This window comes from Cydia pomonella, chromosome 2, assembly GCF_033807575.1.
Source record: "Cydia pomonella isolate Wapato2018A chromosome 2, ilCydPomo1, whole genome shotgun sequence".
Classification (NCBI taxonomy): domain Eukaryota; kingdom Metazoa; phylum Arthropoda; class Insecta; order Lepidoptera; family Tortricidae; genus Cydia; species Cydia pomonella.
In genome coordinates this window covers 12,705,906-12,719,686 of record NC_084704.1, presented here as the reverse complement: position 1 = coordinate 12,719,686, position 13,781 = coordinate 12,705,906, and the positions used below count along the sequence as shown (strand labels likewise).

The 13,781-nt window shown below is 36.5% G+C and overlaps 1 protein-coding gene across 2 annotated transcripts; it reads left to right on the top strand.

The window, feature by feature from the left end:
• The first annotated feature begins 966 nt into the window (after positions 1–966).
• On the top strand, positions 967–13,474 carry LOC133534412 (skin secretory protein xP2-like). 2 transcript variants are annotated; one of them, XM_061873508.1, is made up of 3 exons: positions 967–1,296; positions 11,250–11,430; positions 12,486–13,474. In XM_061873508.1, exons 2-3 carry the CDS (start codon positions 11,274–11,276, stop codon positions 12,713–12,715), a joined length of 387 nt encoding a protein of 128 aa, XP_061729492.1. In that variant the 5' UTR covers positions 967–1,296; positions 11,250–11,273; the 3' UTR covers positions 12,716–13,474. The 2 variants fall into 2 exon arrangements, with proteins under 2 accessions (XP_061729492.1, XP_061729491.1); XM_061873507.1 differs by having other exon boundaries at positions 1,011–1,169.
• The last annotated feature ends 307 nt before the right edge of the window (positions 13,475–13,781 follow it).

Genomic DNA, 13,781 nt, shown 5'->3' with positions numbered 1-13,781 from the left:
CAGACATGGTAACAATAATTATTATGGGCTGTGGACTAGCTTACAGACCTCCTAGTAAATATTATATTCTTTGTTACATACTATCTGTATGTGCACCGCACCGCCGCACCACACCTTGGTCGCTTTAAGCGTGTTACTGAAAACCTGACCTGGGGGCCTACCGCGAAAACTGAAATTCGCAAATTGCGGGGATCTTTCTCTTTTATTCTCACTAAAGCGTAATTAGAGTGAATTACGATTTTCCCGGTAGCCGCCCTGGCCCCGTCCCGATTTCGGGCCCGAGAAAGAGTATTTTTCAGTTTCACCAAATTTAAAATATTTGAAAAAAAATGGTTCATATGTAAAAATATCAAACATTGAACATTTTTGGCAATTAGAGACAAAGTATTTTTTATATTTCAATTATTGTTAACAATGTGCTGATATTCCGTGAAATGAAAACGATTATCAGGCCCGTAATTGGGACTGATTTCGGGCCCGAAATCGGGAAGTGTGGATGTAATTGGCGCTTTACGTCGTGAAATGAAAACGTTCAATTCGTGCCATGTTGTGGGGGCGTGTCCCGTTGGACACATGGCTTATCGTATCGTCGTTGGTTTATCATTCAAGTCATTTGTTGCAAGGTCTGTAGAAGCCTTTATAACTCCATTGTATTTGGCTCGATTCGCACATGTATTTTATTGTGTAAAATGAAAAAATGGAATTGGGTTGCGCTTCCGGCAGGACTTGAACCCACAGCCTCCGCAATCCGTGCGTTTGCTCTTAACCAATTGTGCTACGGAAGCCTACCAGGACTTCGTAAATCTTTCCATTCCTTCCTTTATTTTTTGTAATTTGGAGTATCGAGTAATCTCTAACTGTAATCTCTACGAGGATTAAAAATAAAAATATTTTTTTTCTATACTTTTAAAATATGTAATCGGTTGAAAACCGCGTGAAATGAAAACTCCAACAACAATAACGCTTCCAACATGTCGGCTACGATATGTTGTCTAGTTCTAACTAACTCCTTCTCAGTCCGTTGGGTCGATATATCGTATGAAACGTTTGGATAAGCCTTTACAGTGGTAGTAAATTGATTTAGACACTTGCAACAATTTAGAAGAACGTCCATCTTTCTCTTTCTCTCAAACGCATTCCTTCATAAAGAACGAAATCGGGTGGTGGTGGTGAGTAATCTTTACTTATAAAAATCGTTACTAACGCTTTTTCTCAGTAATATATTTATTTAATTTCCGAATTTGTATTTGCGGTGAACTGTATCGAATATATTTTTATCGTGCCATCTATTCTTAGGTAAGTTGTTTGATTATTTTTCATATTTGCAAATCATCTGCAGAAAACGTTGAATATCAGTCCGTTACTTTTCAAGATTTCGTAAAGGTCAATGAGCTCTGTTGTCGTAGGAGGATGCTCTTATGCTGTCTGATATGGTTATATGGGTTATTTGCTAAATATATCCGGTTAATATCGGGCTTTTCTAGTGCCTGGAAGTCGTAACGGACTGCGAGCATGGCGCGGTCGAACAAAGGGGACACCGTTAGTAGTCCCGCATGACCGGCTGTCTCTGTGATAGATTGATGAACTACAGTTATGTGTATAAAATTACATTATAATTGCCAACTTTCACCATTATGTTCTTTACTGGCTCACAAGGTACATGCATAGGTAGTTGGATGTGTGGTGTGGTCATGACATTTTCCTGTTTAGCTTGTTTTACTTTTTTTTTTAACAATACATTAAGTATTGTTAGTTTATAACATACTACCCGTATAAAGAGTGGCTTGTATCATATTTTATTAAAAGAACTTAGGTTCTATTCTAGAGCCCATCTTACACTTATGCACCCATAAACAAAAATTAAGGTTGTCAAGTTAGTCTTCCCAGATAGTTCACATCACATCAATACATAGGTATTGATTGATAATAATAAATTTGATAAATAACAGTTATCTTTTAATAAATGGATGATAGTATGTAGTTAACAATGGATTTGTTAAAGCCGGCTCAAGTAGTGGATAAAGGAGATAAAGGTTATTGAAAGTTGAATTAAATAATTACTCTGTTCTCTCATTTCTGTGTCTACTATTTGATAAAATTAAATTCACGACTGCACCCACAAGTTGACCCTAACTGATAATAAAATAGTGTGTTATGAACTTAGTTGTGTTGGACATTGTGTGATTAGTCTAAGGGTCACTCAACTTTCAGTTGTTATGCTGTTCTATTGAAGACCTCCATACCTTCTTATAAGCAAATACTGAATTTGGCAATACTTTACAGTATTTGAAATAAATAGTTTTTCTAATATATGTGATTCTAGTTTTCTAATAGATTTTAGAATCAAACGACACAAGAGTCATTGCAATTTGCAACTAGCTTGTTTAAATAAAGGTTTGTTGTTTAAATAATATTATAAATAAAACCTAATCCTTGTTCACTACTGTGTAGGTATTTAATTTTATCCATTGGCAAGTATATTTTACTGATTCACAAAGGCCTCATTTGAAAAGCCCTATAATAACTAGGTTGTTGCAACCAGTCATGCAGTAGCATTCTGATTAATTATTTAAACTGTTGCACTAAGGGGTGCAATGGGTTTTCCCATAATTTCAATAGGGGTTGTGCCCAAAACTTAAAAAGAGATAGGTATCATTCAGAAATGATTTGTAATTTCGCTGACTTATAAAAATCAATAGATTTCATTTCATTGTTATACCAGTGATTTATAGACAATAATAAACATTTAAATATGATAGAACTATGCCTCTACTGTTAGTCAGCAGACTGTCACATGAACCATATTAGGTAGACAATTGGAATATTCATGTCTTTTTTTAAATAGTTACTATAAAATAACACATTATAAAGGTTTGGATCATGATATGAATCTGATATTTTGGTGTATTCGATTTTAAAAATATAAGGATAGGTAGTAGGTGCTCAAAAAATATGAACCTGTAAATTATTACTCTGTACCTTTTGTCTGTTTACATATTGTATAGGTAAAAATGGGTTATTCCTACTAGTTACCACCAAGTTGTTACCAGTAGAAATTCAACTACTGGGAATTTTTTTACGGCATTTACCACTGGTAACTACTGGGAAAAAAGTCTTAAAATTGATCAATAATATTAAAACCGGTGCAAGTGCAAGAAATAAATAGTTGAGGATAAATTAACGTTTGTAACGTAACCCAATTGTAAATTGATTTATTTCTGACGTTATTTATCAATGAAACCTGGTTCTTTTGTCGAGGGTGCTTACGCCGCATTGCGTAGCGTGGCGTTGTATTTATATAGAAGCATCGTTGATAATGGCGTAAGCGCCATCAAAAATAAGGTACCTTTCAATAAATAACGTCACAATTATACGAACGAAGAAACAAATCAGTCAAAGATCGACTATGTATGATAACTTTTAAGGCAGTTTACTGAATCAATCGACTTATAATTAAATTAATAACTAATTAACTTATATTTAATGCGACTTTTAATTAATTATCGATTAAAGCAAATTTTTATTAGTATTGAACGCTTACTAAATTTTGGTGGTAACTACTGGGGGAAAAACCCCCCAAATACTGGAAAAAAAATCCCAGTAGTTACCACTGGTAATAACTTGGTGGTAACTAATGGGAGTAATCCGTAAAAAGAATTAAATAAATCCCATAATATGTGAGTGAAGTATTCAGATAGATTAACATCTACAAGGTGACCTTAGCCATTGGCCAAACCCTGAAATCCCACGTAGGGTTACTTCTCAGGAATGCTCTGACGTTAATATTTTTTTTGACTAGAACAAAAGAAAAAAATTTTTTCGAACAAAAGTTAATTGCAATAATCGACAACAAAAAGAAACACACTGTGTTAATCTTTGGCAGTGTTTTTGACAATTTGTTAGAAATATTTGATAATGATGACATTTTTCAAAAGTCAGGAGCTTAAGCTAACTAATAAGTGTCATAAATAAAAAAGATAATCAAAAAGGTCGAAGAAGGTTCCATACTATTCTTTGAGGATATTACCTTAGGAGCTACTAACACGTACAGGCTGCTCCAAAGTAAAAATTGTAATTTGTTAATTTCTTCGAAACCGCTACGTACACCGGTTGTTATGATACTTTGTACACTGGTTCTAAATACCCAAATGCATATATATACACATTTCGGCATTGTCCAATGGCTAGGGACACACTGTATATTTATTTACCTAAACACACATGACCCTTCTAGATACGCTGGGTGTCCAGATTAGGGCATGGCGACCCCGTATGTTAAGCCCACGTTTGGCGTTTATCAGTTCAATATTCCTCCTTAATGTTACTTAATTGAACTATAAAATCTGCCTCCAACTGTGCGCACGCAATCCACCCGTATTGTGGACAGTTAGGTATATTATAGCTATATCGTTAGGTTGTCCATATTAGCAAACAGATCGAGCATTATTATTCCAATGTATTTCCTTACGGTATGCATTACCTCGTGGACCTTGTGGTTGGACTTATGTGGACTGTCTTATAAATACATTCCATTCCATAATTGAGTCATATGTACCATGTACCTTATTCACGTATGAATTTTCATATCACAGATTATAAGTAGAGTGCTTCCTGATATTCAATCGTTCTTTAGGTCTTACACCAAACTTACGACAATAGTTAGGTATGTAGGTACTAAACGGATATGGTTACCAGACATTGACTGATTTTTCTATATCAACTTGCTCTACACCAACATACAATTTAGAAAACTGAACATGTTGCTTTAATTTAATGTAAGGAAATGTATAAGGTCCCTAATAATAGATATACACGGTCCCCGTGATGAGCATTGCGAGAGATTTTAACAGTATAAGTATTCCTGATCGTATTTAAAGACTAAAATGTCCTATAAACTTTTTGGAAATACGCCTAATTTCAGACTCAGAGATAAGTCACTTACAAAAAAAAACATCTTTTTATTGTTACTTAAAACGCCTTTTTGATGGCGATGTTGCCACTATGGGACCTAGTCCAGATATCTCTATTGATAGATGCCAAAAAGTGAGAAGTAACACGTTGCAAAAGAATAGGTTTTACAAAAAAAGTTAAAATTCTTTTTGAGTTTTAGTTTTACAAATAACGTTTACATTTTATGTACAAATACTTACATACAAAAAATCGAAATAAATATAAACAAAAAAAAATGATTTTGTTTTTGTAAAATTGACTTAAACTCATATAACATTTTTTCCTTCTTTTGGCCTCAGAAATGCGTGGTTAAATTTAAATGGTTAAATAAAATTAAATTTCTCGGGTTCCTCGTGGGCACCTTGTTTATAGAATTTTAGTTCGATTTCATAGAACAACGAAGACAAGAAACTATTGCCGGCAAAGATTGAATATGTTTATTTGCAAATCGTAAAGCATATCGAACTATAACAAACCTTATCGTCTTAGTCACAAAACGCAATAAAAACAACATTCGTTTATACGTCATTTTGAATTAGTCATAGTAAATCTACTGTAATGAGAAAAGTGACTGTTCGAATCAGTGAATCGATGTTATTTATTAGCGAAAATTGATCTCACAGAGGTTGAGCAAGATTACCTGAATAAATTACCTACCTACCTACTGAGCTGTTTTTAAAGATTGTCACAGATGATAAACTTACCGTTAGAATATAGAAGGTTCTCAGTATTATTATTTTTCAATTCTGTAAGTACCCACAAAAGTGTATCAGCGTAACATCCAGTGAACCAAAAGACTCTAGCCTTTTAGCTCTTTTTTAGGGCTCGCCTCATCTCTTGACTAAAAGACTAAAAGCCTATTTAGCTCTTTAGCCCTTGACCCTAGTTCTGTTTAAGAGCCTTGACTCTCCAAATTCCAAATTATTTATTTGTCTGTCTCGGAGCTAATAACTTTAATAAAAGTTTTAGAACTTTTATTTTTATCAAAAAAATATTCTCAACATTATTTTAGCCTCAAAGCCTAATGTAACGAAGGTTTTTTTTTTAATAAGTATACTCGATGCGTTCGTTGGTGTGGTGAGCGTTTGAAATTCAATAGAATTAAAGGCTCAAATTTGTTTGCCATGACACACTGATACAATTTAAAACATGTATTTACCTAGAGGCAAAAAAGAAATGTGCTAGACTTCTAAAAACGGTCTACAAACATTTTACATGACAACTACTCCATGTAAAAATGAATAAGGACAATCATTCGACGCGAGAGGTGTAGTTCCCCATCGACCAGTTTAAAGGGATGCTTTTTGTAAGCTTCATTCGGTATTATATAACTAGGTAGGTATCATATCTTTATAAGCTAGACCTACGATCTAGATTCTGCACTGATCGAGATGAGTCGTGGAATGTAAGGGTACAGGTAGGGATGAGTCGTGGTATATTCGACGACTCTTCGTTTTCCGCAAAGACATTCATAAAAGTTAAGACTTTATAAAAGGCCGTTTACCGGGTTTTAGTTTATTAAGGCTTAGACATAGTTTTAACCTTTAAAAAGGCTTTTAACCCTTAAAATACTATAAAATTTAAAAGGCCTAAAGCTTTTCTTAAGAATTGGGCTTTATTTTTCTATTTCTGTTGTGTTAATTTAACCCAGCCCTAAAAATAACATAAGGAAAAAACTCAAAATATGCATCTGATTACTTTGCCCCTCATGTGGAGAAAATTCATTCGTTTTTGAACAATCAAGAGGGCCTTTACTAGCTGGTGTGGTGAAAAAAATATTCTCTATTCAAATATATTCCATTATAGCAAGTAATACAATGCACCCATTATTCCTTGAGATATGGCGACACAATTATCATGATAATGAATGAGCTTTCTGTTCCGATCTTAATTGAATGTTAATTCAAACGATGCCGTCACACAGTTTCACCATTCTCAGCACATGTTTCAAACCCCGGCATCCGCTGTTAAACGAAGAAGACGTATTTAAAGTACTAGTGAACATACGGCTTTTTAATTATACGCGCAACATTAATAAGGAGGCCAGATGTCTTAATTTTTGGCCCTTGAGGGCTATAGGTACGTCGAATTAAGATAAGTCGATTTAGATTGGTGTTCATTAATTCAAATAGCGTAGCAGTCAGCAAATGAAATAGAAGAGCCAATCGCACTAGAAATCAATAGTTGTGTTAATTTATTGGGTGGTTTGAAGAGCCACAATCGACCAACACAACCTCTAAAGAGCCTTAAAAATGTAGTGACTAAGCCTTTCTCATCGTATTTTCTTGGAAACGTTCGTATTTGTCATGCTACTTCAGCCAGCCTGATTACTTTTTGTACTGAAACTAACTGAAATAGCATGACACGTTCGTACGTTGAATCGTTGTACATCCGTGAAAATACGATGAGAAAGGATTGTTCATTACATCTGTACCAATTTCTATTATCCGATCGTTGTTTCAAAATCTCAAAATGGATGGTGCATACGATTCTCTTTTAGGCCTATACATATAATTATAGCTCACAAATCCACCACATTGTCATTTTTAATTTTTTCGGTAGCATTTGTTTTAACGGAAATGGAATGAAAAGGTTGCAAATCGAGTAACAGAACTTAGTAACCAACTAGGTAGGTGAATATATCCGTCCCGCTAACGAAGCGGCTCCTAAAACTAGTGCGATAAGGACAACGCCAGATTAGGCGAAAAATCCTGCATAAAATGCTCAAAAAATATGTTTCGTACTCGACTGTTTCCTGCTCCAAAACTTAACCAAATGTAACGATATTTTGAGATCTATATGGTATACTGAAATTATCTGTGTTTCGGACTGTTTTGCTTTTTAGGCTAATTAATTTCAGTTTTGAATACCATGTTACCATGCTTCTCCTTGCGGCCTAGTAAATTATACCGTTTTTGCGAATATTTGAAGTGCATAACCGCCATAAGAAACAAAAATATCAAAAAAGCAAGACAGTCCGACACAGATATTAATAGTATAATAATTTGTGTAAAAAAAATCATTGCTCTACCTTCAAAATCACGGAGGAAACAGTTAAGTACGTTTGTATTAGGGATTGCAAATCCGAATCTATTTCACCAAATCCGGATTTTCGGATAATTTTTACGCAGAAATCCGAACTTCGGATAAAATCCGGATTTAGGGAATTTTTTCTTGGTACTAGGAATAAATTGAAATATCATATCTTATGATCATTAACAAGTTATATTCATTACACAGTTATATTAATAACAAAAGTATCTTGGGAACAAAAAAATATCTTCTTTAATAATTTTAATTAAGAATTCTACATCCTCACAACACTGAGATCAAAATGTATTGAGGGTTTTATCACATCTCCGCTACGGAACCTATACCGCAGTATCCCGTTACATATTTCGCTGCGAAACATGACAGCATCGAGAGAAACAGCGAAACATGACAGCACAGATTTGCCATTGTTTTACTCTCGGTCCGCCCAGGTATCGCGGAGAAACATGTAATACGGTACGCGGTGTCGTTTTAGTGGCAGTGGTAGAGATGTGTTAAAGTCCTAATCCCAAGAAGGGGGTAAGGCCTAAGGCCAGTGAGCGAGCGCTCGGGCAGCAGTGGCAGCACGGCCAGACAACTCGCTTGACGCGTATTTTCAGTAATCAGAACATTTTAATGGTGCAAAAAGCAATTGTATCATAGTTTGTCAAAAATCCAAAAATTCGGATTTTGGTTTAAAAATCCGGATTTTGAAACGGCTTGAAAAATTGGCGGATAATCCGGATTTTCGAAGTTCGAATAATCCGGATTGCAATCCCTAGTTTGTATGGAGAAATGACCACTTCTGTTGCCTCCTAACGTGAGAGATAAAATACAGTTGTAGTTGCGGAGACAAAGTTGCTCGTGCGAACTAAACCTAAAATTAGTGGATCGATGTGACCAAAACGTCCAAAACTATAGAGAACAAGCACAAAGAGTGACCGATATAAGAGCCATTATACTGTTATAACGAACAATAACCTGGTCACTATAATGACCAAGTAATGCGCATAGTTTTATCATCAAAATCAAAACGTATGTTTTCTACACGGTGGAAAATAGTGGAAATATATAATTTTTACTTTAAGCACGGAAAGAGTCCTAATTGTTCTAATCTATGATCACTTGAACCAGCTTGTTTGTTTAAATACCTATACAAACAAAACTGGATTACAAGATACAAGATTAGACAGTTTTACGGCTTCGCGTCGTTTTGTCATAAACCAGATCTCAACCATGTTGGTGCGTCATTAAACCTTATATTATGTGCTTAAAATATAACTTCAATTTCCTGTACTTATATTTGAACAATACTAGTTTTCAATTTGATGGGAAATCTTAGATTTTTTAGTAGCGAGTGCTCCATTGTTGTTTTTGAAACATGAGAGTTCGTATAAAATGTTCAAGAAACTATTTTTTGGAGCATTTCTCATAATGTCAATTCTCATATTTCTTGTTACACGAGTTGTGTTGTGAATGTTGTTCACTGATTCCATTCGTTTTTTGAGCATTGGTGTATTGCAGTGAAATGTACTCGTTGATTTAATCCACTCCATCTATAGTAAATACGAAATAAAATTCGGATATGTTTGTCTCACTTAAGAGGAAAGTATAGTAGTAATACGTGATCGTCCATACAAAAAGAGAAAACTATTTTCCGCTTCTAAATATTTTGCATTCTCCATGATTTGATGATGAGGTACGTCTACACTGGCCGTCATGTGCGTGAGGAAATTGCCTCGTGCGTGCTCAGTGTGCACCCGGCTATTGACACAATGAAAAAGGTTTATAGGCTTACCTTTTTTTTTTCAAAATTTGCAAAACAAAAAGAACAATTATTTTTTTCATAAAAGCGAAAACTACCTAGTTGGTTACTAAATTCTGTTACTGCAATAATCTTTATTTACATAAAATATACGAACGAAAGTTGAATAAACTATATATTAAAATGAAGTACACAAAATCAGGAATTACATATGACAATATCATTTAAAATGACCTCCTCTGGCCTTGACACAGGCCCTCAAACGACGAGGACAGTCTTCAATAGCGGCACGCACGATTGTCATGTCTAATTCCGTCACTGTCTTAACTATGGCCCGCTTGAGGGAGTCAAGATTTGTGTGGGGTTTAGCACAGGCTTTCTCCTCAATAACCTGCCATATGGCATAATCCAGGGGGTTAATTAATGTCCGGGCTGGAGGACGGCCAGTCTCCGTGGGCAATAAAGTCAATTTTGTTCCTTCGAAACCAGGCTTGGCGGCGGTTACAACATTCTTCAATTGTAAAAATTTTTTCATCTGTAAATAGTATTTTTCGGTGGCCATTTTGTGCGTACCGCTTCAATAGCAAGGGACTTCTCTATAGCCTCATAGTTTTTAATTGTCCATTAAGCAAATGACCTTTTTGTCTGCGGTAAGCGTGTCGTCCAAGGTCTTCATTGATAACTTTTTTTAAGGAGCTTCTCTTCACAGGCATCGTATTGCCAACAACTTTTGCTTCCGGACGGGGTTTCTTGCAATTCTCGCCTTCACTGCCTTTATCAGAGCTGGGGTCCGAACGGTGCGTGGTCTTCCAGACCTCTTGCGGTCATCGAAGCTCTGAGTACTATTGTATCTATTAATTGTGCGATGAACAAATTGTTTGTTGATTTTTAGGTTTTCAAGCAACTTCAAAATCATGTTTGGCGGGTGCGCACATATGTGCAACGCAATTACTGCGATACGATTCTCTTTTAGGCCCCAATTCATTATAGATACGACGAGATAAGCGTTATGTGTGGTATATAATTATAGCTCACAAATCCACCAGATTGTCATTTTTTGTTTTTTCGGTAGCATTTGTTTTAACGGAAATAAAGAGGTTGCAAATCGAGTAACAGAACTTAGTAACCAACTAGGTATAAACCTAGAATATATTATGCTGAAGCGATCGACATCATAATCAAAGTAATTTGTTAAGATTTAGTTAGTGGAAAACGTTTTCTCCCGAAATGGAATTTCATAGAAAAATAACCGTTATTTCGTTAAATTCTTCCCCCATAAGATAAAAGAATAAAGTGTTATAAAAACCTGTTTTAATGGCGAAGTTCTCCGTACGCGATAACGAGTCTTGGTCGTTTTTTTTTTCTTTAATATTGTTTGAACTTGAGCAGTAAATGGCAAAAATGCAGGCTTGAGTCAAAAAATGTTTCACTGGTTGGACTTACCCATTTTCGTATTTATCTGCTGATTAAAATTTTATTCATAAAACTCCTTTTATCCTTCCAGATAGATACATATCTCAATAACACAATGACTTCAGTCCCGTTCAACGTTGGCCTCGGTGACGACAACCGTTTATCCAGCAGGGTGCTCCGCCCCCCGGGCGGCGGACACACTGACATTTTCGGAGGGGACCCGGAGCCACCGCGCGGTCGTCGCCAGAATCCTGCCGCTGCGTATGCAACATGTAAGTGTATTCTTATACGGCCTGCTTTGACAGTAGAAAAAGGCAGAATATCTGAAAAATTTTGGTGCGAAAGATCGATCTCGCATAAAAATATTTACTTACGTGGCTGGCGCGATGACCCTAAATGACAAGTCTTGGCCTCCAACACAACAGTCCCCGCCATTTTGCTCGATCCTGAGCGAATTCACGCTATCTTTCGCCGATGCTGAGCTCACGGAGATCTACATACTTCCACCTTATTCGCCCAACGATATTTAGGACGACGAACAGTACGACCCAAGTATGTTCTTTTGAATGCTTGATCTTCACACATCCTTTCGAGGTGGCCAAGCCAGCCGAGACGATGCGCTTTGGTCTCACCTATGAAATTCGGCTCGGCAATCAGTTATTCAATTTCGGCATTCTTTTGGATCCTCCAACTGTCCCTTTTGACGCGCCTTACGCTCTGTGAATAGAAGGTTGTTCTCTTCCTACAAAATTTCAATTACATCCATACAAAATTTTTATTTAGTGTATTTTTCTAGCGAGTAAGTAAGTTGGCTTGCCAGAATATAGTTATTACGAGTACTGATTTGTCAAATTAATACCTACGCCACGGAGCTCTGAGATCGAGCGAGATGCAAGACGGGTGTCGTTGCAAAATGTGCAGCGTTTGAAACGCACCACGGCCCGACCCGAAATAGTAGATTGTACAACAAGGGCAATAAGTGATCCATTTTTATCCGAGGCGATTTATTGTTCCGAGCGCAGCAAGACACTATAAAATGGACATTTATGCCTGAGTTATACACTCTTGCTTTTCACTTCGATTGTGAGGAAAATTTATATTTGTAATAGTAATTTTACCGTATTTGTTGAAGACTAAAAAAAATTTGACAGAATTTGAACTTCATTGCTAAGTTAATAAGGGTCGTAATAGAGGATTTTACTTTATGCCCTAGAGCATAATAAGCAATTTTATGTCGCTTACACGCGACTTAAATGTAAATTATACGAGCATGAGAAGTGAAAAGTTTAATATTCCTAGTTTGATTTTGATATTCGACCTTTTCCAGCTCTCGGCGAGCATCAACAGCCCCAGAACGGCAACGCTCCCGCCCAGAACGGGCAGGGGCAGGAAGCGCCAGCCCCGGCGCCAACTCCCGAAGCTGCGCCCAAGACTGAGGCGCCGGCCGCCGAGCCCGCGCAGCCGGAGCCCGTGAAGCCCGCTCAGCCGGCCGCGGCTGCGGAGCCTCCGAAGCGCGTCCGCGTGCCTCCAGGCGGCTTCTCCTCCGGGCTCTGGTAAAACTGGACACCCAAAGCTTGGTTTCGTGGCGTTAACGTATTCTCGCTGGGACCAGTGATACTATTTTTTCTAATTAGCCTATTTGTCAGACGTGCCTTTGTTACGAAAAGCTAAGATTTTCGGTTGTTTTGTTTGGAGTGGAGTTGTTCTGGTCCATGTTAGTTTTCTTAGCGTATTTGCTTAAAGTAAGCCGATGTTGCATTGGTACTTGTTTAATCCTCGCAGTTTATATTTACTGAACATGTAACTTTCGGTAGTAGTATTATTTTAGGAGATTAGTCTATATTTAACCACTGCATTTTGAGCTTTCTTCAAAAAACTTTGCTAGCCAACTCTCTATTAGATTAACTTCTTGTCACAAATTTTTTGATAATTTTAACATTTATTGGCCAAAAATGTATTTGTAATGTTTACACTGGGTTCTGTACTATAAACGTTATAAACTTTTTAAAAATTAAGCTCATCGAGAGTAGTTTGAAAAACATTCCCCAATTTCTTACTGAGATGACAAGTCTGATCTTTATGCTTGCTATGGAGCCCCTAGTTGTTTCTCTATTTTAGTGTTGTATGAAATCTTTAAGGTTGAGAGCTTGTTGTATTGGCTCTGTCTTGTGCCTCCACGTTAACATAATGTTGTACTTAAAGATTACGTCTTTTGCATTTAGTTTTATTAATGATGGCCTACGGCAAAGAATGCGATTATGTATATTGATAATTATAATTGTATTTTTATATGAATTAAAACACCATTAAAACATATTATGTTTGTTTCAGTCAATTCCAAATGCATGCTACTGGTATAGTCTGTCTCGAAAGTCGTTTTGTGTTTGAGTATTTGGTCTCATAGACCGCGAGCCAGGAACAGATTTCCATGACCAATCGCCTAACGGGCGATAACTCGTAGAATGGTTAACAGCTATGTGTGAAAAACCCTCGTGGACGTCAGCTGTTGCTCCGTTGGTGGTTTGAAGAATGGCAGCCACCCGAAACACGTAAAAAAAATCATCGCCTCCTGTTTGATACTTTGTCAGATGATGGTTTAGATGCTATTGTGAATTTAAGAAAT